The sequence below is a fragment of the Lagenorhynchus albirostris genome, chromosome 11 (assembly GCF_949774975.1).
Source record: "Lagenorhynchus albirostris chromosome 11, mLagAlb1.1, whole genome shotgun sequence".
NCBI lineage: Eukaryota > Metazoa > Chordata > Mammalia > Artiodactyla > Delphinidae > Lagenorhynchus > Lagenorhynchus albirostris.
The window spans coordinates 62,795,670-62,822,910 of record NC_083105.1 but is presented as its reverse complement, the minus strand read 5'-3'; the positions used below and the strand labels follow the sequence as shown (position 1 = coordinate 62,822,910).

The following is a 27,241-nucleotide window of genomic DNA, read 5'->3' as shown; positions in this document are numbered from 1 at the left end:
GACTGAGAGATGGATTAAAACAGCAGAATTTGCAGAAATAACTTTTTTTCCCCCTGAAAGTTGCATTTCCATGACTTCACCTACTAATACGTTTTAAAACGACTTTCTTAGCTTCATGGAGTATACACTCCATATGCAGGCTATGTTTCCCCCACAGCAGTCTTTTCCCCTTCCTTCCCAAAGTTCCTACCTTCTTAAAAAAAAAAAAAACAAGTAATGCTTCTAAGTTTCTTCACTGTGTGTATTAAAATAATTTGTTTCTTCGTAAGGAAGAATCAACTTCATTTTTTTTTAAGGAACTCAAAATTAGTTATTAAATATTTAAGTAGAAATAAGCCTTTTGCTAAATTAGCTAAGAAAATTAATATTCTCCACTGAACCATATCAAAACTGTGGAGAAGGGGAAGCTCTTGGGCAGGAAAAAAAATCATGAGGTCCCAGATATTATCCAAAGAAAGTTTAATGTCAGTCTTTCCTACCACATACCTGAACTTATTGAATATGTCATACTTTTTGTCCTCTTCTTTTAGGATTGGCTGTTGAACAAATTTGGTAGAGGCAGATATTTGCTTCTTTTTGATGATCAAAGGGATAGGTTGATTTAGATTCAATTTATATATCTCTTGAAGCTAAACATAAATGAATCAGAAAAAGGAAATCATGAAAAGAAAGGGCCAAAGTCTTTAGGAAGGTCTTCCTAGCTGGCCTTAGCTAAACTATGACACTTCCTTTTCCTTGGAAAAGGAATTCTCCTTCTCCAGGCCCTTTCTCCCTTCCTCCTGCCACTCCTCGACCTCTAACTGCCTCCAACACACAATTTCAGAGTTGGCAACTGTGATGTATAAAAACCGTGGTCCTGCATTAAGTTCTAGTTTTAGTCCTCTCATTTCCCAGCTTTGTGACTTTGGGTTAGTTGCTAATTTTATCTGCACTTCTTTCTTCTCATTTCTAAAACAAGAATAATAAACACAGGGTTCTTATGAGAGTTGTGTAAGACAATATATTCATCAGTTGTGAAACATTGTGCAAATATAATGATAGCTAACTTTGACTGTCAGGTGCTTTCTATGTATTAATTTATTTGATATTTGCTACCTTATGAGATAGGTGCTATTATTATCCTTGTCTTCTTACATATGGGGATATGAAGCTCAGAAAAGTTAAGTGGCTTGCCCAAGATCTCTTAGCTAGTATGTGGTGAAGCTGATTTGAACCCAATCTGGTAGCAGAACCAACCTCTTGACCACCACTCTGATTCAGTGTATTTATTCATTTCTACCCTTTTCTCCCTTTTTGCTTTTTCCCCTCCCTTCTTGATGCCTTGATACCCACCTCATCATCTAGATTCTAGCTTCCCTGACCCCAGACCCATATTAATCCCCTGAAATGCCCTAGACATTGTAATTCCTGTCAGACAGTTCATGACACTGCCAATTCATCTTGCTTTACTCCATTTACATTGGTCGTATTTTCCAAACCCAGAACTGTCAAAAATATCCAATTTTTGAGGTCAGAGAGTTTTAATGTTTAAAGTGTACTTCTAGGGACTTCCTTGGTAGTCCAGTGGGTAAGGCCCATTGCTCCCAATGGAGGGGGCCCAGGTTCAATCCCTGGTTGGGGAATGAGATCCCGCATGCATGCCGCAACTAAGACCCAGTGCAGCCAAACTAAACTAAACTAAACTAAAATAAAGTAAACTAAACTAAACTAAACTAAACTAAACTAAAATAAAATAAAATGTAACTTCTTGGGTGTTCCCTGATGGCCTAGTGGTTAGGATTCCAGGCTTTCACTGCTGTGGCCTGGATTCAATCCTTGGTTGGGGAACTGAGATCCTGCAAGCCGCGTGGCATGGCCAAAAAAAAAAAAAAGAATAGAAAAAGTAACTTCTGGAAAATTTACAATATGTCTATAATGAGAAGTCTCTCTGTACCTTCTAGAGTAGCAAGTAAACTAATCTTGTAAATTATTTACTTTAGTAAAAGAAAATGATGTATAAATATTCCTAGAACTCCAAGAATGTTCCAGAACTCCATGCTGGAGAAAATAATGGGAGCATATAATCCCAGAACAAAGAACTCTAATCTCAGCTCTATAACTTTTGGAAGGTATCACTTCCAAAAGCATACTGATGGTCATCTCAGAGAGGGCTCTGAGACATAATTGGGTGGATGTCAGAGTTTAGCAGGATCTTCTGTGCCTGGTGCTATGTAAGCAAGTTAGGTAAACCCTTATCTCCATTTTTTGTAAATGCATATTAAAACTTGCTTTCTGATAGTTTTGAGGAATGTAACCACCAAGAATCAGCTGGAGAGCAGTGAGCTCAAGAGGTTTCATATCTAGAGGCTGGTAGATGTGGGTTGACTAGGAAGGAGTTGAGCATTTCTGGAAGTCTCTCCTATTCTAACCTTTTCTCATCTAGAGAGTCCAGCCAGTATTCCTGTTGTCAATTTAGGAGTTTCACTGAAGTCACAGTGTAGTGGATTGAATGATGAACTCCCCAGAAGATATGTTCACTCAGAGCATGTGAATGTGGCCTTATTTGGAAAAAGGGTCTTTACAGATGTAGTTAAGGATCTCAAGATGAGGTCATCCTGGTTTAACCAGATGGGTCCTAAATCCAATGACACATGGCTTTGTAAGAGGAGAACATAAAACACACTAGGAAGGAGGCCATGGGAAAGACAGAGGCAGAGATTGGAGTTATGCAGCTACAAGCCAAGGAATGCCAAGGATTGTCTATAGCCACCAGAATCTAGAGGAGAGACTTGGAACAAATTTCTCCCTCAGAGCCTCCAGAAGGAACCAACCCTGCCAACACCTTGATTTCTCGAACTGGCCTCCAGAACTGTAAGAGAATACATTTCTGTTGTTTTAAGCCATGAAATTTGTAGTATGTTATGGTATCTCCGGGTAACTTATTTTCAAAGCCTACCACTTTGCCTTTTCTTACAACACACTGGGGAGAGGGAAAAGAAAACAGATTACCTGGCTGAATAAGTACGTCATTTTCCTCAGGCACTGATTCTATTTCTGCTGTAGCGACTTCTGCTTCCCTGTGCAGATCTGCATCACCTTTTTTTGATAGTCATCAATTCTGCTCAGCATTATGTAGAGGTTCTGGGTCTCATAACCTCTCCCAGTATTCTGGATGGCTTGTAACCATTTAATTATGTTGTTTCTTGGAAAAATTAACAAGAATGAGATTCATATAATTACTGACACTAACTCAGCAAACCTGGTGTCACCATTCTCATCTCATCCTTAGTAAGTAGAGAGAGATAGTATAGGGGTGGCAGGCTTGCTTAATGAGACCTTAATCTAGTTCCCTATATGACTAAACTTTCAAAACTCTATATGACTGTCAAATTTTCATTAACTCCTCACAGAGTTTTTAGTGTTAAAATAGTGTTGCTTATTATTTTTTTAATATATTATATTTTAGTATTGATATGTATACAACATATAGAAGGTACTTAGTACAATTATGAAAAAGAGTGTCCTTGCCTTCAAAGCACTTACAAGCCAGATTAGGAGACTAATAAATTGTGTCAGAGAGAGAATGAAATAAATGCTAAATAGCAATTTAGCTGTTTGAGCAAAACATAATTAATTCTAATAAGAGGAATAAAGAATGCTTCGTAGGAAGATATTGAATAGGATCTTGAGGAACAGTCATAAAAATGTAGTACTCTCTTTACTGTAATGTAGTAGGCCACAATGTTTGGGCCTCCAAAACATAGTTTTTTGCCATCCCTATTCTACAGGAGAGGAAAAGGATTCTGAGCAAAGTTAAGTAATTTTCTAAAGTCACATAATTGATAAATAACAGATTTCGGAAGCAAACCCAGCTCTTTTCTCTTTCCACAATACCAGTATTTTTCAAAGTATGGACCCTAATCACCTGGACTGAATCATTTTATTGGGGGTGGGAGGGTGGTGCTTGTTGAAAATGTAGATTCCAGGGTGCATCCCCAGACCTTTTGAATAAAAAATCTTGGTGGTAAGCTTCAGGATCTGTATTTTTAAAAAAATCTCAGGTAAAACTTATAGCCACTGAAGTTTGAGAAAAAGGGGATGAAGAATTCCAGGTTGAGGGAACACTATAAATAAAGGCAAGACAATAAAAGTTATATTTTGGGAGTGGTGAATAGTCTGGAACTTTTAGATCACAGATATGTGAAAGGATATAGTGGGGGATGAGACTGACATAGCTGGATCATGAAAAGCTTTAAACAGCATATTATGGAGTTTGGATTTTGGGGGAGGTAGGCAATGGGAACCCACTGAAGACGTTTTTCTAAATATATGTATTTTACATATATAGAGAGAGGGGGAAGGGAATAACTCTTAGGTCTCTTTGTGGGTTGTAATAGCTTAGAACCTACTGTATATATGGATCATTTAATACTTAAATATATTAACTTTCTGAGTTAATTTTATATATATATTTTTATTATTATTTTTGGCTGCGTTGGGTCTTCATTGCTGCGTCCGGGCTTTCTCCAGTTGTGGTGAACGGGGGCTACTCTTTGTTGCGGTGCAGGGGCTTCTCATTGCAGTGGCTTCTCTTGCTGCAGAGCATGGACTCTAGGCACGTGGACTTCATTAGTTGCAGCACGTGGGCTCAGTAGTTGCGGCGAGCGGGCTCTAGAGTGCAGGCTCAGTAGGTGTGGCACACGGGCTTAGTTGCTCCACGGCATGTGGGATCTTCCCGGACCAGGAATCGTCCCCTGCATTGGCAGGCGGATTCTCAACCTCTGCGCCACCAGGGAAGTCCCCTTGCAACCATTCTTTGAAGTAATTATCATTACATCAGTTTTACAAATTTGAGTCAGCACATTTGAGTCTTAGAGAAGTTCAGAACTGGAAATTCGAGCCAAGTTCTTTCTGACATCAGAGAAAAAGCATGATCAGAATTTGGATATAAAACTATTACTACCCTCCTCCACTGTTGGTGGGAATGTAAATTGGTGCAGCCTCTATGGAGAACAGGATGGAGGTTCCCTAAAAAACTAAAAATAGAGTTACCATATGATCCTGCAATCCCACTCCTGGGCATATATCTGGAGAAAACTCTAATTTGAAAAGATACACGTTCTTTTGAAAAGATACATGCACCCCAATGTTCACAGCAGCACTATTTACCATAGCCAAGACATGGAAGCAACCTAAAAGTCCATCAACAGATGAATGGTTAAAGATGTGGTATATATAGACAATGGAATATTACTCAGCCATAAAAAGAATGAAATAATGCCATTTGCAGCATATGGATGGACCCAAATTTTATCATATTAAGTGAAGTAAGTCAGAGAAAGACAAATATCATATGATATCACTGATATGTAGCATCTGAAAAAATGGTACAGGGAATTCCCTGGCGGTCCAGTGATTAGGACTTCATGCTTCCCTGCTTCCACTGCAGGGGACGTGGGTTCGATCCCTGGTTGAACTAAGATCCTGCAAACCACATGGCATGGCCCCCAAAAAAAAGATAAAAATGAACTTATTTACAAAGCAGAAATAGACTCATAGACATAGAAAACAAACTTATGGTTACCAAAGTGGTTACCAGGGGCTGGGGGAGATGAATTAGGAGTTTGGGATTAACATATACACACTACTATATATAAAATATGTAAACAACAAGGACCTGCTGTATAGCACAGGAAACTATACTCAGTATCTTGTAATAACCTATAATGGAAAAGAATCTGAAAAGGAATGTATATATATGTATCTATATTTATACGTATATGTGTATAACTGAATCACTTTGCAATGAACACAACATTGTAAATTAACTATATATCAATTTTTAAAAATTAAAAAAAAATAAATAAAAATACTTTATTGCTAAAAAATTCTAACAGTCATCTGAGCTGGTAGAGAATCTTGCCTCAGTGCTGATGGCTGCTGACTGATCAGGTGGTGGTTGCTGAAGGTTTCGGTGGCTTTGGCAGTTTCTTAAAAAAAGACAAAAATGAAGTTTGCTGCATCCATTGACTTGTCCTTTTACGAATGATATCTCTGTAGCCTGCAAAGCTGTTTGATAGCATTTTTTGTTTGTTTGATAGCATTTTATCCATGGTAGAACTTTTTTTTTTTTTTTGCATTACGCGGGCCTCTCACTGTTGTGGCCTCTCCCATTGCGGAGCACAGGCTCCGGATGCGCAGGCTCAGCAGCCATGGCTCACGGGCCCAGCCGCTCCGCGGCATGTGGGATCTTCCTGGACTGGGGCACGAACCCGTGTCCCCTGCATCAGCAGGCGGACTCTCAACCACTGCGCCACCAGGGAAGCCCATGGTAGAACTTCTTTTAAAATTGGAGTCAGTCCTCTCAAACCCTGCCACTGCTTTTTAACAGCTAAGTTTATGTAGTATTCTAAATCCTTTGTTGTCATTTCAACAGTCTTCCCAGTGTCTTCATCAGAAGAATTTATCTCAAGAAACCACTTTCTTTGCTCTTCCATAAGAAGCAACTCCTCATCTATTCAGGTTTCATCATGAGATGGTAGCAATTCAGTCCCATCTTCAGGCTCTACTTCTAATTCTAGTTCTCTTGCTGTTTCCACCATGTCTGCAGTTACTTCTTACACTGAAGTCTTGAGCTGCTCAGTTACCCATGAAGGTTGGAATCAATTTCTTCTAAACTCCTCTTCACGTTGGTATTTTGCCTTCTTTCCATGAATCATGAATGATCTTAATGGCATCTAGAATGGTGAATCCTTTCCAGAAGGTTTTTAATTGACTTTGCCCAGATCCATTATCTATGGCAGCTACTGTATAGCCTTACGAAATCTATTTCTTAAATAATAAGACTTGAAAGTCGAAATTACTCCTTGATCCATGGGCTGCAGAGTGGAAGCTGTGTTAGCAGGCATGAAAACAACATGAATCTTAATGGAGATTAAGATTAATGGAGCATCTCCGTTAGAGCTCTTGGGTGACCAGGTGCATTGTCAATGAGCTGTAATGTTTTGAAAGGAATCTTTTTTTTCTGAGCAGTAGGTCTCAATAGTAGGCCTAAAATATTTAGTAAACCATGTTGTCAATAGTTGTGCTGTCATCTAAGCTTTGTTGTTTCATTGATAGAACATAGCAGAGTAGATTTAGCATTTTAATTTAGCATGGTTAATGAGCACTGGCTTCAACTTATAGTCACCAGCTGCGTTAGCCCCTAACAAGAGAGCCAGCCTGTCCCTCAAAGCTCTGAAGCCTTGAAGCCAGGCATTGACTAATCCTCTCTAGCTATGAAAGTCCTAGATGGCATCTTCTTCCAATATAAGGCAGTTTTGTATACATTGAAAATCTGTTTTTTAATATAGCCACCTTCATTACTTATTTTAGCTAGAACTGGATAACTTGCTCCAGCTTCTACATTAGCACTTGCTTCACCTTGCACTTTGATGTTATGAAGAGGCTTCTTTCCTTAAACCTCATAAATCAACCTCTGCTAGCTTCAGACTTTTCTTCTGCAGCTTCCTCACCTCTCTCAGCCTTCATAGAATTGAAGAGACTTAGGGCCTTGCTCTGGATTAGGCTTTCAATTAAGGGAATGTCATGGCTGGTTTGATCTTCTATCCAGACCAGTAAAACTTTCTCCACATCAGCAATAAGGCTCTTTGTCTTTCTTATCATTCATGTGTTCACTAGAGTAGCACTTTCAATTTCCTTCAAGAACTTTTCCTTTGCATTCACAACTTAGCTAACTGTGCAAAAGGCCTAGCTTTCAGCCTTTCTCAGCTTTCAACATGCCTTCCCTACTAAACTCATTCATATCTAGCTTTTGACTTAAAGTGATAAAGTGAGAGACATGAGACTCTTCCTTCCACTTTAACACTTAGAGGCCATAGTAGGGTTATTAACTGGCCTAACTTCAATATTGTTGTGTGTCTCAGGGGATAGGGAAGCCCAAGGAGAGGGAGAGAGATGGGGAACGGCCAATTGGTGAAGCAGTCAGAACACACAAAACATTTATCATTTAAATTCGCCGTCTTATACGGATATGGTTCATTGTGCCCCAAAACAGATACTGGTTTCCACCGACAGACACACACACACACACACACACACACACACACACACACACACAGAACTTTGCTTCTTTCTTCCTTTCTTTATCCTGCTAGACTCTCTGCCTTTGCTGCCTTACTGACTTTTACTAGTTCTTTGAGACATAGTTCAAAGGTCTGGACTCCTAGAAGCTTTACCTAACTCTCCCCTCTCCTCAGTCCTCTTGTATAGAGTAGGTGATATATTCTTTCCACATCATACTATATAATCATCTGTTTGTATGACTGTCTCTTAGTAGACTTTGAGTGCCCTCAAGGCAGGGTTATGGCTTATCCATTTTTGTATCCTTCCACCCTCTACCCCCTGGGCCTAACCCAGCCCCTGGCATGTAGTGGATATTTTAAATGTTGATGAATTAAATGATAAGTTAAATCCTATCTAGTCACCACAACATTTAGTATCTTTAAGAACTTTCTTCAATATATATGGAAATGAAATGTTTCATTATCAGCATCTGGTATAATTTTACATTCTTTCCATCATTGCTTTTCAGGTATATTACACTGATCATGTGGTAATACAACTCTAAAACTGTATTTTAGCATTTAAACATGGACTCTTTACTTACAGAGGTTCTACAAAACTTTCTTTATTCAAAAATAGTTTATATTATTATACTTTATGTTTTCTCTCCCATATAATGTTAGAATCTTCTTGACTCAGCCATTTTTATTATGGAATCTTTCATCTGTCAATATTTAATTCCTTGTTATACCTGTTGGTGATTTGATTATTATAACATTAAATATTAAAGAAGAGCTTTCTGCAGAATGAACAAATTGATCCTTGATGAATCAATTATAAAAGTTATAAGTGTATAAATTAAATATTGTTGTGAAATGTTAATCTATATATTTCCATTTTTAAATGATTTTACTAAAACAGGTCATATTGTGTCACTTAGATCTTCAAAATCTTCACTAAAACTAAACAAACTTAATTGCCATATAAAAATTAAGAAAGTTGTCATAGAATTCCCCCCCAAAAGTACCAAGCCCATATAATATCATAGGTGAAATCTACCAAACTTTCAAAGAATAGCTAATTTTATCATTAAACTGTTCCAGAGCATAGAAAAAAAATAAGCTTTCACATTTTTTAAATGATATAAACTTAAAATTATACCAAAATTTGACAAAGATAGCACCAAAAGAAGTCAACCACCAAACTTACTAATGAATATCAATGCAAAGTAAAATCCTAAATAAAATATTAGCAAATGTAACACATTCAAAGAAAGGTACAACAAGGACAAATTCCAGGGATGTGATGATGGTTTAAAATAACCATATTAATAGATCTGAGGAGAAAATATGTTCTCTAATAACCATGAAAATGTAGTGCTGAAATCACATTTAACAAAATGTGATTTAATAAATTTAACAAAATTCAACATCCACCCTTGATTTAAAAAAAATAACAAAACAGGAGCTGACGGATACTTTTTTAATATGATAAAATGTATTTCAACCCAAAAGCCAGCATTTTTTAATGACATATACTAGAAAGATGTCCACTATCACCACTATAATAATTAGCAATGAAAGGACTTACATTTTGGCATTCTGAGTTACAAAGGAATGGAGAAAATAACCCCCCTCAAAATGAAATTGACTAAGGTTAAAGTTGTTTTGTAACTTTTTCAGAAAGGAGAATATAAATATAAACAATCCTTTTAAATGTTCTTGAAGGTGAGTTTTTCCTAGAAAAAAATAACATGGGACCATGGAAGGGCACTACTAGCTGTTACTCAGGGCAAGTCAAATGAACAAAGATGGCCTTGTGGCCACATCACCAATATTTTTTAATATAGTTCTGAAGGTACTAATCAATTCAGGTAGACAGGGACAGAAATGAGATGTTTAAAAGTTGGAAATTCTAGATGTAAAAAATTATTATTTGCAGGTGATATGATTATGTAATTGGAAAACTCAAGAATATCAACTGAAAAACTATCACATGCTTTTGAATACAGTAAGATGGCTGCATACAAAATTGATATAGAGAAATCTAGCCTTCATTTATACAAATAACAACCAGTTAGAAGGTATCATAGAAGAAGAGAGTCCATTTACAATAGTAACAACAAAAATAAAAACTAGCAAGATATACAGTTATGGCAGAATATGCAAGAGCTAGATGAAAACTTTAGAATGCTCCAACAGGACACACGCACACACACACGCGCACACGCACACACACACGACCTGAACAAAAACAAAGGTATATCATTTTCTTGAATAGGAAGACTATATTAGTAAAGATAAACTGGGTTTTGCTGTTTGTAAACAAAAGTTTACCTGTTGCTCATACTACAAATCCATCATAGCTTTGCAGGGAATGAGCTTCATTCTATACTCTCAGGAACACAGGCTAACAGAGCAGTCATCACCTTGAACACTATAGGTTATCATACCAGAGGAAAAGGAGACTCTAGAGGGTCTCAAACTGACAATGACAAGCTTAGTACAGAAATGATACACATTAATTCTGCTCACATCTCATTGACAAGTACTGGCAAATAGTACTAACTACCACGAAGACTCAGCATCATAAAAATAAAACTGCAATAAATAACAGAGAATAGAAGTAACTCATCTATATGCAATCAATAAAAAATAATAGAAAATCCAGTTATGGACTTAAATGATACAACAATTTATGACAAAGCTACATTCAAATCAATGGGGAAAAAGGTAGATTATTTTGTAAATAGTGATGGGGCAACTGTGCAGCCATGTGGGGGAGTGAAAAACATCACACCTATATCTCACAACAGAAAGCTTAGAATCGAAGACTTAAATGTAAAACAAACAAACAAAAAACTAATAACCAACCATAAAAGTACTAAAAGCAACCTAGAAATAATTTCTTTATATTTCTCATAGTGAAGAGGGCCTTTCTAAATATGGTACAAAGCATTATTGCAAATATTGATATAGGGACTTCCATGGTGGTCCAGTGGGTAAGACTCCAAGTTCCCAGTGCAAGAGGCTCGGCTTCGATCCCTGGTCAGGGAACTAGATCCCGCATACATGCCGCAACTAAGAGTCCGCGTACCACAACTAAGATGTCCACATGCTGCAACTAAGACCCAGTGCATCCAAAATAAATAAATAAATATTTAAATAAGAAAATATAAGCACATAAAAATCAAAATTTTTTTAGAAAGCAGAACCCACCAAAAGCAGAGTCAAAACACAAGTGGGGGAAATTTGGCAATTTATGTCACAGACAAGGGACTAATTTTCCAAATATTTGAACAGGCCCCACGAATCAATTAAAAAAGCAACTTGACAAGCCAAATGAAAAATGGGCAAAGTATTGAATAGAATCTTCACAGAAAATAAAATACAGATGGCTCTTAAGTCTATGAAAAGATGCTTAACCTCAACCTATAATAAAAGTAATGCAAATTAAAGCATTGAAATGCCATATTTTATCTATTACCTTGGCAATGAACCAAAAAACTGATAATATTTCATGTTAGTCTTGATGTGGGGAAGTACTCTTTTATAATGCTGACCAATGTATAAATTGTTACCAGTTGGAAGTTACCATTCTTCCAGTTGGAAGCATTTCTAAACTTCTGAAGTTGATATTTTGGAGATCAACCATGATCCACAAAATATACTTAAGCATGTCTGCTAGAGATATAAATGAATGAAATAGATGTTATAAGACATTTTTTATTTCCTAAAAAATATACTTCCTTTTACTATCTTAAATATGCTTCCATTCCACAGACCTTCTATAAGAGAATCTTTTAGAACATCTAATCTGACAAATATGTATATACTTATAGGGCAGTGAGGGAGGATATTTGAAATCAGGACTAAACCTGATTTCAGAAAACTGGACACACGATATTTATATCTACCTTGCACACTGGATCAGCCTATAGGCAATGTACTTGTGGAATAGGTATCCCAGCCGAACTTTGTCCGTATGAAGTGTCTCAATTATGAGATTCCTAGCTGTTGTGTGTAGTTGTGAAGGGAGTATAGAAGCTTTTGTCGCCTGATTTAAGAGAATCAGGTTCTTCCGCTGAGCCTCCACATCAACAAAATAGTTCTGTTCTTTGAGCTCTTGGGGATAGGAAGCGGGCACCATCATCTTGGTTTTCTGGATACCTGAAAGTAAGGTCAGTATCCAGGGCTTATCTATAGGGGGAAATCGGGATTTCTGGTCCCATTCAGAAGGTGAGCTCTGTGATGTTTTGGGTAGTAAGAGAAGGTGGTGATATTACAGGGTTAATGAGAGTAGGAAGGGCCCCCTCATCAATGTAAGGGGTTTGGGATACTGGTGTCCTGTAATCAGTGAGATAGGACTTAAATGTTCTAAATTGTTCCGTAGCAAAAGGATCTCGGGGGTCTCTGGATTTCTTCATAAGTGTCAGAGACCTCTGATATTTGGAACTTCTTAGTGGTGAAAGGGGCTTGAGGTACCTTGAAACCTGGAGCACTGGGATGGACCAATGCTGATTTAGGTTTCAGAGAAGAAATAATTGACAATCTTTCCTTACTTTTCTTAGGGACAGGAGAGGACAAATTTTTCTGGGGCTTTCCAGGGGTTGAGGGAGCCCATAGTGTAGGGTGTTGCCCAGGGGTGGGAGGGATCCATAGTGGGCAGGCTTGCCCAAGAAGGGTCCATGGTGACAGATGCTGCCTAAGGGTAGAAGGGGCTTGTAGATAGGGAGATTGCTCATGGGTGGCAGAGGTCTGGCATGCCTGAGGCTGCTCAGAGAGGGTTAAGGGTCCAGATTCCAAGAGTTCCTCAGGGGTGGAAGAAGCCCCAGGAACCAAGCACTTCCCATGAGAGAAAGGAGCCCAGATACTGGGAATCTGTGCAGAGGTGGCTGGGACTCCAGATATAAGGAGCTGTCTGAGGTCAAGAAGGGGCTTCAATATCAGAGACAACTGGGGAGTCACAATGTCCCTAGATATGAAGAATTGCCTAGAACTAAGAAGGGCCTGGTGCAAGGGGCTGCCCTGGAGTGGGAGAGGGCCCAGATATTGGGCTGGGGACTGGAGCTGGGAACCGAACAGAGGTGGATTGACCCTTAGAAACTGGGGTCTGTCTAGAGGAAGGAAAAGTCTGTGGTGCCAGGAGCTTCCTGGGTTCTGAAGGAATCCTCATTCCCAAGGATTTCCCAGGGACAAAGGGGGCTTGTGTAAGAGGAGACCTTGATATCTGCAAAGGAGTAGAAGAGACCTCAAATATAGGGGACTTCTCAGCAACAGGAGCAGATGATACTGGGGACTGCTTAGGAATGTGAGGAGCACGTGTTGTGATAGATTTATCAGTAATGGAAAAGATCCCAACTTCCAGAGTATGTCTTGAAGGAGGACCAGCCCTGTGTGGTAAGGACTGCTCATTAATAAGAGCTCCTAATTTTAGGTCCTGCTCAGACCTGAGAGTAATACCCATGGACTGGGCCTGTCCTGGGGTGAAAGGGGCTCCCAAAGGTTGGATTTGTTCTGGGATGTGGGGAGATTCTAAGGTATAGTTGTTATCTGAGGTGGGAGGAACTCCTAATTCCTCAAACTGTTCTGGAGAGAGAGAAACCCCCAACGCTTGAGCCTGTCCTAAAGTGAAAGGGGCCCCCAAGTCCTGGGCCTGCTGAGGGGTGACATGGATCCCCAGTCCCTGGGCCTGTTGAGGGGTGAGAGTGATCCCCAGTTCCTGGGTCTGCTGAGCGGTGACATGGGGGACCACCTGTGCCTGGGCCTGTTCAGGGGTGACATGAATCCCCAGTGTCTGGGCCTGCTCATGGGTGAGAGTTATCCCCAAAGCCTGGACTTGCTGAGGGGTAAGAGTGACTCTCAGTGCATGGGCCTGCTCCCAAACCCTGAGACATCTTAGGAGTAGGGGTTTCCCCCAATTCCTGAACCTGATGGGAGGTGGGGATGATTCCCAGTGCCTTGGCCTCTTCAGGGGTGAGGTCAATTTCCATTGCCTGGGCCTGCTGAGGGGTAAGAGTAATGGACTTTGTGGGAGACTGTCCAGAAATAGAAAAGGCTCCTGGTGAGGAAGATTGTGTAGAGATGGGAGGAATGATTGGTATGTGGTGCTTTCCATCAGCCAGATTCTCTAATTTCTTAAGATTCCCATTGAACTCTCTTCTTTGGTGTAACTGCAATGCGTCTTTTGGTGTGCTCTGCCACCTGGAAGACAATGTCACTGAAGTGTGACTGAGCACCTGTTCTGGTTGTTCAAAAGTTTTCATCTCCTTTGCTGTTTTCTGCTTCTGCCTTTCATGGTCCTCTACCTTTCTCCTTGGCTTCTGCTTCTCCTCCTCTCTCTCCCAACTGCTTTCTTGCTCCAGATACCTCACTTCCTTCTGAACCTGCATCATCTGCTGTCCTTTCTCCTTCTCCAAGGGCACTCCTTGTTCTTTCATTTTTTGCTTCCATGCTTCCAGCTGCTGCTGCTTTGACTTCTGATGCCCTTCTTTCTCCTCTTACCTTTTCTTTTGCTTCTCATCTGGCTCAATCTGCTTTTGCATCCTCTGTTTTTGCTGTCCCTTCCACACCTCTTCTTCCTGCCACTGTTTCTGCTTCTGTTGCCCTCGCTTTCCCTCCTTCATTGGGAGCCATGCCTCTTCCTTTTCCAAATTCTTATTTATCATCTCATAGCTCCTTTCTTCTAGCCTTTGTTTTTCCTTCTCCTTATGGTCTTTCCCTACTGTTGAGGCTACAGGAACATCCCTTTCACTTTCTATTTCAGCCAAGATCATTTGTATTAAATTGTCAGTTAGTGGGCCAAGGCTCTCCTGTGAAAGTAAGGTGCTAATTTCTGACTTTGCACTAATCTGCTTCTGAAAATGCAATTCTGGCATAAATGAGACCACCTTTTTTTAGTTCATAGGTTTCTCTCCAATTTATCCTGCATTTTTTATATCTTTGTATTTTCTCGAGATTTTTGTCACAGTTTCAGCCACTTTTTGGAAATATTCCTCGATTTTTGCCTTTATGATTCCTAATTTTTCAACTTCTGCTCTTTTTAATAATAACTCTTCTTTTGAACTAGTCTTTTTATCCAAAGGCTTTCCTACGTTATCAATTTTCTCTTTTAGGAATGACACTATGGCTTTCTGAAATTCTTCTAGGTTACTCTGTTCTCTTTTGCCATCTGGAATTCCTGAAGTCTCTTTAGTTATCCTAGACTGTGATTTAACAAGTTCAAGAGACTTGACTTTCATGGCGAAGACGGACATATCCTTCTCTTCAGTTTTTTCTTCTTTGCTTATAATGGTTCCTGGAGAGATTTGGTGTTTCTTTCCTTTTATTTTCATTTTCTCAGAGGAATAATCAAGTTGGCTCAACCTGGATGGCTCCGCTTGGCTACTCATCTCACTTCTGCCTTCTTCGTCCATTGACTCAATGATGAGTTCCTCTTTATTCTCTGAAGAAATTTGACTTTTGCTATGTGAATATTGAAGTTTGGCTTTCCTGAGTCTTTCCCATATACTACTGGTTCCACTTTTGCCACCTTGGCTCTTTGTGTCAGAAGGGAAATCAGAAGGAAAATGTTGACTTTTTGATTCAGTGAGTGACTTTGATTTGCTTTCAGAAAAGGATTTTATTTCTTTTCTTTTCTAGTGCTTGTATTTCAAAGTGGTGATCAAGTTTGGTCCCTGTGACTTTCTGTTTACCTTTATCATCATTCACATTTGATTCAGAGGTCTCCTGCACATATGGGCCTTTTGTGCGCTTTCCTTCCTGTGATTGGTACTGATCAGTCCCATCTTTCTGAAAGGCACCACCTTTCTTCGCTGATATCTTATCTATAATGATATCTTCAGTGATCTCTTCAGAAGACTTTTTCTGTTTTTTTTCAGGTAAAGGGTATTGCTGGTCAGTTATATCTGAAATTGTCTCACCTTGGGCTGTATATGAAGGAGATGAGTCCCACTTGATCCCCAAGGCTTTGGTCCCTTTTTGGGGGGCCTCATCTACAACAATTTCAAATTCTTTGGCCAAAATATTATCTACACTGTCTAATGTGTCAGCTTGGCTAATGGCTAATTGTGGAGAAGGCTCAGGTAACACTCTCAGTGTTGATGTGGGCAATGCTTGGTGTTCTATGCCTTTGGATCGAACAAGGAGTTTATATTTTTCTTCTGCTTCTTGAAGTTTCTGCTGAAGCATTTCATTTTTTTTACTGAGATCTTGTATTATCTTCAGGGAAATCTCTTTTTCTCTTTCACTTGTCTCATTTGTATACATATTGGCACTTTGGAGGTTAATAACTTTCACTTCATCATTTAGTGTACTCAAAGCTTTCGAAAGGTTTTCTATTGTTGATGACATCTATTTAATAGCATTGTTTTCCAATTTCTTGAACACTGCAGTATCTTTGAGTTCCTGTAGCATATCTTGGATTTCTGAAACCTTTGTATTTGTTGCAAATTGATCACTAATCATCTGATCTGGTCTTAAAGCATGAGCTGTTGCAGGTCGCTGTATAACACTTTCTATCCAAGATTTCCATAGAGAACCTCTAGATGCTAGACGAAATAAATAAATAAATTAAATAATGAGATCGCATTTCTTCTTTTGTGTTGTGCTCTATGTTTAAGCCTAAGGAATTGAGCCTAAATTAACAGATAGATATAGGATAAAGTTTCATCAGGAAAGTTTGGCCCCAAAATAAACAGCACTATTTTCAAAAGAATGACTCTTTTCCCACAATCATCTAGAAGTTCTTCTTCCAGAGTTTAGGAGAAGAACTCAGCTGTGACCTCAACTTACTTCCGATTACAATTTTGAGATTAGACATAAGGTAAACCAGAACTTTCCTTTGGTTTTGATTATGCTTGGTGCTTTCCATTTTCTTTCTTGGGTTCCTATCTTTCTATTCTCCCTTTTCTGAGTCGAAGCTAACCTTGATTCTTTCAAAAGGATCACAAAAGACTAGAAGGCAAACATTTGAAGGGATTTCCAAAATGGCTGAATGAGAAACTCAGCAAATTTTTCCCAAAAAGGCAATGAAAAAACTGAGCAAAACTGCCAAAAACAATCATTTTAGGACTTTGGAAACTGAGCAAAGGCATACAACAAATTGAGAAGAATTTATTCAAGAAAAATTTGCTATGATGTTTTAGCCTGGAGCTGCTTCCATCTCCAACTCCCTAGCCCTATGGCCTGAGTTCTACCAGAGTGAGGCAACCTGTGAGGACTGACAGCTCTACTGCCTGAGGGGGTTGATTTGATCTAGAGCAAAGCAATTCTTTAACAATTCTACTTTAACCCATACACAGATCTGTTAGCAAAGAGTAGAAGCCTTACTGGATCAGTCTGGATTAATTAACGATTGACTAATCATTGACTGACCACTAAGCTATGCTGACCCAAAAGTAACCCCTAAAATTCAGGCTTAAAAATAAAAATAAACAAACAAAAAAACACAACTGAGCAGAGATATCAGTGGCTGCCCACTGTGGGGGATACAGACTCCACCAAATTAGTCCAGACAAGTCACTAAAAAACAAACCAAAAAGGCAACAGAAACAAACTCTGGAGGTTGTAAGGAGAATCAAAATCCAGAGTTGCTACAACATATTACCTAAAATGTCCAGTTTTCAACATTAAAAAAAGCATGCAAAGAAACAGAAAAGTGTGACCCATACACAGGAGGAAAAGCAGTCAGTAGAAATTGTCTCAGGGACCAGGGAGAGGAGTGGGCAGATGTTGGACTTATTAGAAAAAAAGAAGCAGTTATAAATATGTCCAAAAAACTAAAAGAAACCATATTTTAAAATAAAAGTATGATGACAATTACTCGTCAAATAGAGCATATCATTAAAGAGATGAAAACTGGAAAACCAAGTGGAAAAATTGGAGTTGAGTAGTACAATAACTGAAATGAAAAATTCACCAAAAGGGCTCAACAGCATGTTTGAGCTTACAGAAGAAAATAACCAACAAACCTGATGCTAGATAACTAGAGATTGTCTACTCTGAAGAACAGGGAGGAAAAAGAATAAAGAAAAATGAACAAAGCCTCAGAGACTTGTAAGATACCATCAAGCATACGAATGTACAAGCAATAGAAGTCCCAGAAGAAGAAGACAGTGGGGCATTAAAAGTATTTGAAGAAATAATGGCCAGATTATCCCAAATTTGATGAAAAACATTAATCAACACGTTCAAGAAGCTCAGCAAATTCTAAGTGGGATAAATACCGAAAGATCAATACCTAGAATATCATAGTCAAACTGTTGAAAGCCAGACAAAGTGAGAATCTTTAAAGCAAAAAGAGAAAAATGACTCATCACAATCAAAGGAGACCCATTTAGAACAGGGGAACCGCAGTAAATTTAACAGGTCACTTCTTATCGGAAACAGTTGAGGCAGAAGGCAGTGGGATGGTATATTCAAAGTGCTGAAAGAGTAATACTATTAACCGAGAATTCTATATCCAGCAAAACTGTTCTTCAAAAATAACACAGCAAACTTGATGCTAGATTACTAGAAGTGAAGACATCCATTCCCTGAAATAACACTCTTCCCAAAGTAGCATGAATGTACAGCCCTCATAGCCATCATTATTGCATGTTTTTAAACACTTCTCTAAATGTATTACGGAAGAGCTATCACATCCATTCACTGAAATAACACTCCTGTCAAAGTTGCTTTCAGTGAACACTCATATATCCATAGTTTATACATGTATTTTTAAACTCTTCTCTAAATACATTACAGAATGTCTGTCACATCCATTCACTGAAATAAGTACATGCTTCTCAAAGTAGCATGCATGTACAACTCTTTATTTTTAATGAAGGTAAGAAATAATATATACTGACAGCAAGTAAGCATATGAGAAGATGCTCAATATCACTTGTCATTGGAGAATTGAAATTACAATGAGATACTGTTGCACACCTATTAAAATATCTAAAATTTTTAAAAAAACATAATACCAATGCTCGCAAGGATATGGAGTAACTGGAACTTTTGTTTATTGCTGGTGGGAATGAAAAATGGTACAGATACTTGAGAAGACAGTTTGGAAGTTTCTTACAAAATTACTTACAAAATAATGTAGTCTTTTAAAAAATTTACTACTATTATTTATTTATTTTTGCCTGCATGGGGTCTTTTTTCCTATGTATGGGCTTTCTCTAGTTGTGGTGAGTGGGGGCTATACTCTTCGTTGTGGTGCGCGGGCTTCTCATGGCTTCTCTTGTTGTGGAGCACAGGCTTTAGGCATGCGGCCTTCAGTAGTTGTGGCACGTGGGCTCAGTAGTTGTGCCTCGTGGGCTTTAGAGCGCAGGCTCAGTAGTTGTTGTGCACAGGCTTAGTTGCTCCGTGGCATGTGGGATCTTCCCGGACCAGGGATCGAACCTGTGTCCCTGCGTTGGCAGGCGGATTCTTAACCACTGCGCCACCAGGGAAGTTCCAAATATTTATTTATTTGGCTGTGCCAGGTCTTAGGTACGGCACACAGGATCTTTGTTGCGGTGTGCAGACTTCTTAGTTGTGGCATGTGGACTCTTAGTTGCAGCATGTGGGATTTAGTTCCCTGACCATGGATGGAACCTGGGCCTGCATTGGGAGCACGGAGTCTTGACCACTGGACCACCAGGGAAGTCCCAATGTAGTCTTATATGATTCAGCAATCATGCTTCTAGGTATCTACCCAGTTAATTTGAAAACTTACGTCCACACAAAATACTTGCATGAGAATGTTTATAGTAGCCTTATTCTTAATCACCAAAACCTGGAAGCAGCCAAAATGTCCTTCAATAGGGAGATAAACAAACTGTGGTACATCTATACAATGAAATACTATTCAGCAATAAAAAGAAATAATCTATTAAGCCACAAAATGTTATGGAGGAAACTTAAATGTGTATTGCTAAGAGATAGAAACCTGTCTGGAAAAGCTACATACTGCATAATTCCAATTATATGACATTCTTGACAAGTCAAAACTATAGGGACCCTAAAAAAGCAGTGGTTGCCAGAGTCTTGGAGAGAGAGGGGAAGGATTAAACACAGGGGATTTTTAGGATGGAGAAACTATTCTGTATGATACTGTAATGGTGGATACATGACAATATACATTTGTCAAACCCTACAGAACTCTCCAGTACCAAGAGTGAAACTACACAGGCACATTTTTAAAAATAACCACCTAGGAGGTAAGGGGATCCCAGGAAGGAATTCATACTGTGATACGAGAATCTAACCATATTAGAAATGTATGACACAACCTCACTGAAAGAAATGGCAGTGCTGGGGAAGAGGGAGTGTTGCTGACCTAAGTAACTGGAAATGAAAGGATTCTGTAAGACCAAGGCAAAAGGAACTACATATGAGGGCTGTACTGTAGTTGATAAGTTGTTTCCCTTGGGAGTATGGGTTAATAATTCTGATACTGCTATACATGTATACTGGACTGAACAATTAAGTAAATGGATGGCAGATGGTAGGAACAGGTTTCTCACTGTTTTGGGTAGGAATTTACTGATAAGCAAGGGGAGGGAGCTAGAATGATCCATGTGATAATGAATTAGAGTTAGAGACATTGACAAGAACTCATGTTTAGCTTAATGTAGTTACAGATGATTATATACATAAATGTCTATAGATATGTGTATATTCATGGGTCAGCACACGCACACATTTTTTTTGCTCTGTCAGATGAGAGGGCCAAGGGAATTCCCTGGTGCTCCGGTGGTTAGGACTCCAAGCTCTCACTCCCAAGGGCCCAGGTTGAATCCCTGGTCAGGGAACTAAGACCCCACAAGCCAAAAAAAAAAAAAAAAGAAAAAAGAAAGATGAGAGGGCCAAACAGAAATAACACCCTAGTAGCAATGACCACACATAGCAACCAGATCTTGGTTTTTAATACTATTCTCTAATGAAAGGAACCAGAAGTCCTTGGAGAAATGACAGATTCTAGAACTGGGGCAGGAAATATTCAAGATGAACCTGAAGCATCTTGTAACTTGTAAGTACCAGAAAGTAAGGAAGTGCTAAAAAAAAAAGATAGAGAGAATAAACCACATTGATGCGGGTATGTGAAAGGGGCACAAAAACCAACTGAAAGAGGTTCTGATGGCCAAAGCTGGAACTTGAGCAAGAAAATAAAGTAGTATTAGGTTTTATAACCCGAAGTATTAAATATCTGTGAGTTCATTTTGATATAAATAAATAACCTAATAAATTACTAAATAGGAGAGAAGAGACAGACTCCTGTGCTTAAAAGTTCAAATAATTTATGTAGATACCCCACCCTAGAGGAGGGGCCGCATAACTCTCCATTCCTTAAATGTGGGCTGCACATATGGACTTCCTTTTAAAGAGCACAATATGGTAAATGAGGAAGAAACTAACTTTGCAGTGGAGAAACCTGACAAGCACTGTTTTAGCTAGGTGATCAAGGTCAACACTGAGTCATAAATCATTTGATAATATGTACCCTTGAAATGATATTGTGACAATAGTACTTTACCTCTGTGATCTTTCTCCCCAAACCCCATAGCCCCAGGGTAAATGTGAGAAAAATATCAGATGAATTCCAATAGAGGGGCATTTTACAATACACCTGACTGGTACTCCTCAAACCCATCAGGGACATCAAACACAAGGAAAAATCTGAGAAATTGTCACAGCCAAGAAAGCCTAAGGAGACATGGCAACTAGATGTAATCTGGTACCCTGGATGGGCTCCTGAAACAGAAAAAGGACACTAGGTAAAAACAAGGAATTATTAATCAATTACAAACTTTAATTAATAATGTCTCAATATTGGTTTGTTAATTATAGCAAATGCATCATACTAATGTAAATATTAATAATAATAAAGTATGGTGAGATAAATGGAACTTTATTATAGTCTCAATTTTTCTCTAAATCTAAAACTGCCTGAAAAAAATGAATGTGAAATGAAGACAATGCCAGATAAGCAATGACTTGGTGCTGGTAGACTGGCCTTACAAGACATAGTAAAGAAGTCCTTTAGGTTGAAAGAAAATGACACCAGAGGATAATGCAATTTCACACAAAGAAATAAAGAGCACCAGTATATGTAAGTAAATTTAAAAGACGGTAAAAATATTATTTTCTTTTTCCTCTCTTAGTCAATTAAAAAGACAATCATATAAAACAATAATTTATATGGACTTCCCTGGTGGCGCAGTGGTTAAGAATACTCCCACCAATGCAGGGGACATGGGTTTAATCCCTGGTCCAGGAAGATCCCACATGCCTCGGCACAACTAAGCCCATGTGCCACAACTACTGAGCCCACGTTCCACAACCACTGAAGCCCACGTGCCTAGAGCCTGTGCTCCGCAACAAGAGAAGCCACCACATTGAGAAGCCTGTGCACTGCAATGAAGAGTAGCCCCGCTTGCTGCAACTAGAGAAAGCCCACGTGCAGCAGCGAAGACCCAACGCAGCCAAAAATAAATAAGTAAATAAATAAATAACAATAATTATAAAACTATATTGTTGGGCATATAATGCGTAAATATGCAATATGTATGACAAAGCACAAAGGAGGGGAAGAGAATGGAGGTATTGGAGCAAAGTTTCTATATTTTGCTGAAATTAAGTTAGTACTAATCTCTGGCAGATTGTGGTAATTTAAGGTGTATAATGCAGTTCCTAGAACAACCACTAAGAAAATTACTCCAAAAATGTAGGAAAAAATGGAATTAAAAGGTAGACTAGGGCTTCCCTGGTAGCGCAGTGCTTGAGAGTCCACCTGCCGATGCAGGGGACACAGGTTCGTGCCCCAGTCTGGGAGGATACCACATGCTGTGGAGCGGCTGGGCCCGTGAGCCATGCCCGCTGAGCCTGCGCGTCCGGAGCCTGTGCTCCGCAACGGGAGAGGCCACAACGGTGAGAGGCCCGCGTACTTCAAAAAAAAAAAAAAACCCCCCAAAAAAAAGGTAGACTAGAAAATATCTGTTTAGGGGACTTCCCTGGTGGCGCAGTGGTTAAGATCCACCTGCCAATGCACAGGACACGGCTTTGATCCCTGGTCCCGGAAGATCCCACATGCCATGGAGCAAGTAAGCCTGTGTGCTACAACTACTGAGCCTGTGCTCTAGAGCCCACGAGCCACAACTACTGAGCCAGTGTGGCACAACTACTGAAGCCCACGTGCCTAGAACCTGTGCTCCGCAACAAGAGAAGTCACCGCAATGAGAAGCCTGCAAACCACAAAGAAGAGTAGTCCCTGCTTGCTGCAACTAGAGGAAGCCTGCACGCAGCAACGAAGACCTAACACAGCTAAAAATAAAATAAATAAAAATAAAAATAAAATATCTGTTTAACACAGAAGGCAGTAAAAGAAGAATAGAAGAAGAAAAAGATATATGAGACATATGGAAAACAGCAAAATAGCAGGTATATATCCAACCATATCAATAATTACATTAAATATGAATTAATCACTCCAGCCAAAGTCAGAGATTGCCATATTGTATTTAAAAATAAAAAAAAGCCCACAAGATCCAACTATAAGCGACACATCCTAGATTTAATCTTGCTAACAGTAACGACAGGGGAGCTAGAGAGACTATACTAATATCCGACAAAATAAACGTTAAGGAAAAAAAAATAGTTCTAGAGATAACAGAAGACATTTTATAATGATAAAAGGGTGAGTTCATCAGGAAGCTAACACAATTATAAACATATGTGCATCTAACAACAGAGCCTTCAAATACAGGAAGCAAAAAAACTGACAGAATTAAAGAGAGAAATAACAATAATATTGGAGAGTTCAATATCCCGCTCTCAATAATGGATAGAACAACTAGATAGAAAAATCAGCAAAGAGATACATAGAAGACTAGAACAACAATATAAATCAACTATAAAACATTGCACCTGACAACAACCAGATATATATTCTTCTCAAGAACACATGGAATACTCTCCAGAATAGCTCATATGCTAGGCTATAAAACAAGTCCCAATACATTTAAAAGAATTAAAATAATACAGAGCATGTTCCTCAATTGCAATGTGATAGATAGATGGATAGATAGATTATATATAATCTCCTTCTGGTTCTGCTCTCATGGTTGAATTCTGACTGATACAAGTTCACAATACAACACTAAAACCATGATCCATATAAGAAAAAAATGATAAATTGATGGAACATCATCAAAATTAAACACTTTTGGGTTTCAAGGCACCATTAAGAAAATGAAAGACAAGCCACAGAATGGGAGAAAACATTTGCAAATCACTTTTCTGATAAAGGACTTGTATCCAGGATATATAAGGAACTCTTAAAACTCAATAATAAAAATGGCTAAGTATTTGAATAGCCATTTCATCAAAGATATAGGAATGACTAGTAAGCACATGAAAAAATACTCAACATCATTAATCATTAGGGAAATGCAAATTAAAACCACAATGAGGGCTTCCCTGGTGGCGCAGTGGCTGAGAGTCCGCCTGCCAGATGCAGGGGACACGGGTTCGTGCCCCGGTCTGGGAAGATCCCACGTGCCGCGGAGCGGCTGGGCCGGTGAGCCATGGCCGCTGGGCCTGCGCGTCCGGAGCCTGTGCTCCGCAACGGGAGAGGCCACAACAGTGAGAGGCCCGCGTACCGCAAAAAAAAAAAAACAAAAAAACACAATGAGATATCACTTCATACTTATTAGAAAGGCTATAATAAAAAAGACAGACAATGACAAGTGTTGTTGAGGATGTGAAGAAACTGGAACCGTAATACACTGCTGATGGAAATTGCAATGGTGCTGTCACTTGGGAAATCAGTTAACAATTTCTTAAAAAGTTAAACATAAGTTTACCAGCAATAGATAAATAAATGACATAGAAATTCTACTCCTAGGTATCTCCAAAAAGAAATGAAATTTTATGTCCACACAAAAACTTATACATGTGTGTTCATAGCAGCATTATTCATAAAAGCCAAAAAGTGGGAGCAATGCAAATGTCCATGCACTGGTAAATGGATAAACAAAGTTTGGTATATGCAAACAATGGTGTACAATTGGCAATAGAAAGGAAGAAACTACTGATACATCCTATAACATGGCTGAACCTCAAAAACATTATGCTAAATGAAAGACACCAGACATAAAAGACTACATAAAATATGATTCCACTTCATGAAATATCCAGGAAAGGCAAATCTATTGAGACAGAAAAGAGATTAGTGGTTGTCTGGGGCTGTGGGTGGGAATGAGGATTGACTGCAAATGGGCCTGAGAGATCTTTGGGGGATGATAAAAAAGTTCTAAAGTTAGATTGTGGTGATAGTTGCACAACTCTAAATTTATTAAAAGTCATTGAATTGTACAATTATCGTGGGTAAATTTTATGGTACGTAAATTATAAAGCTCTTTTTTAGAAAAAGTCAAATCTATTTTCAAAGTCTTAGAGCACTCTTACCTCATTTTTTCTTTTGTTTCTTCGTTTCTTCAAAGATGTACTAATTCTGCTCAGTAGCTTGACATTGCTCTCGATAGCTTTGAGCGTTTCTGGTAACATCTCCATTTGTGCTATACAGTGGTGGTGTTCATCAATATCAATTGTAGTCATCTCAGACAAAATGACATCTTGAAGAGAGTAAAAAAAATTACTTTTGTGCAGAAAAATAAATAATTATAACCATATAGGCTTATAATATTGGCTACCTATTCAATATTGTAGTATTGGGAAATATAGGTATCTCGTAATTATTTCTATTCTGAGGCTTCTCTCTATGAAGAAATTTAAAAAGAGAAACTTGGAATAGAAGGCCGAACAATAAGCCTTGGCCATGAAAATATGGTTAAAATATGGTTGAAAGGTGTCTAATTTGTTAGTTCCCTGACTTCAGGGATGGGGATATCTAAAATGTGAACATGTGCTTTAATATTGGGGATCTAAACCCCAATTAACTCCTTTGGTAAGTTTTCTAGTATTTTATAACCCCTAGTATTTTATAACATGAGTATTTTATAACATGAGATTTCTTGTAACTAAATGAAATTTCTCTTTTTTGTATTCTTAGCTTATTCATTCTTTCATTCAACCAGTGTCTCCTCTGTCATGTACTGTTCTAGATCCTGAAGATACAGCATTGAATAAAACAAATTCCCTAATTTCATACTATTTACATTCTAGTGAAAGGACACAGACAAAAAATATTTTAAAGACACATTAATTATAAAGTATGTCAGATGGTAAGAAATGCTATAGACAAAAATAAAGAAGAGTAAAGAATAATGGACAGTGCCAGTGGGTAGAGAATGGGGATGGTCAGAGAACACCTCATTTTAAATAGAAATATAAGCAGAGAATGAGCCATGTGGCTACCTGATGGAAAATGTTCCAGGCAAGGGACTAGAAAGCATAAGGACACTGGGCAGGAGTATGCTGGCATGCTTGAAGAAAAGCAAGGAGGCCAGAATAGCTGGTACTAAGTGAGCGAGCTTATATTTTCCTTATTCTATTCTTCCTGGAACAGAGAGCACCTGTTCTCTAAATAACCACCTTAGTCTTTTCTTGTTTAGTCTTCTTCTAATCCTTCATAATTTGGTTATAATTCCATTCTCTAGCTTTTTCATTAACTTTAAATCACTTCTGGAAACTTACTCCATTCTTCCAACCAGGCCAGAATGTAGACAAGAGTCTTTTCTTTAATTTCAGCAGTCTTGGCACAAGTAACTATTTTCTCCAGCAAACTTGCTCTCTATTTCTTATGTTCTGTAAGGGATATTTTCCTTCCAGAGTGCACATTCTCATCCATAGTATAGTGATTTATTATTATCTACTGCACATTCTGCATGATGTCACCCAGCTGCATATTAAGGTCCTATAAGAATAAGAAGGGGGAATATATTAATAAATCCTCTGACAGTAAGCTTTGACCACCTTTCTTCCCAGAATGTCAGTGACAGTCACTATAGAGCTGTCTAATCAAAGGCCTGCCAATTCTAGTTTTTTGTTGTTGTTGTCTTTTGTTTGTTTGTTTTTGGCTGCGTGGCATGTGAGATCTTAGTTTCCTGACCAGGGATCAAATCCACACCCCCCTGCAGTGGAAGCATGGAGTCTTAACCACTGGACCACCAGGGAAGTCCCCTAATTCCAGTTTTTCTCTGAGTCTCAGATTTTCCTCTTAAATTTTTTTTCTCTGCCTTCATCCTAGCATTGCTATGATATAATGA

General features: G+C 38.7%; 1 protein-coding gene across 1 annotated transcript in view; it reads right to left on the bottom strand.

Annotated features, from left to right (window-relative positions):
* Nucleotides 1–27,241, bottom strand: part of FAM186A (family with sequence similarity 186 member A) — a 120,151-nt gene that overhangs the window by 55,754 nt on the left and 37,156 nt on the right. The window contains 11 exon segments of the mRNA XM_060167049.1: nucleotides 487–629; nucleotides 2,989–3,181; nucleotides 11,960–12,301; nucleotides 12,303–12,454; nucleotides 12,456–12,963; nucleotides 13,070–13,917; nucleotides 13,973–15,680; nucleotides 15,682–16,591; nucleotides 25,482–25,514; nucleotides 25,517–25,648; nucleotides 26,670–26,889. Of these exon segments, the coding sequence (XP_060023032.1) occupies nucleotides 487–629; nucleotides 2,989–3,181; nucleotides 11,960–12,301; nucleotides 12,303–12,454; nucleotides 12,456–12,963; nucleotides 13,070–13,917; nucleotides 13,973–15,680; nucleotides 15,682–16,591; nucleotides 25,482–25,514; nucleotides 25,517–25,648; nucleotides 26,670–26,889 (5,189 nt within the window).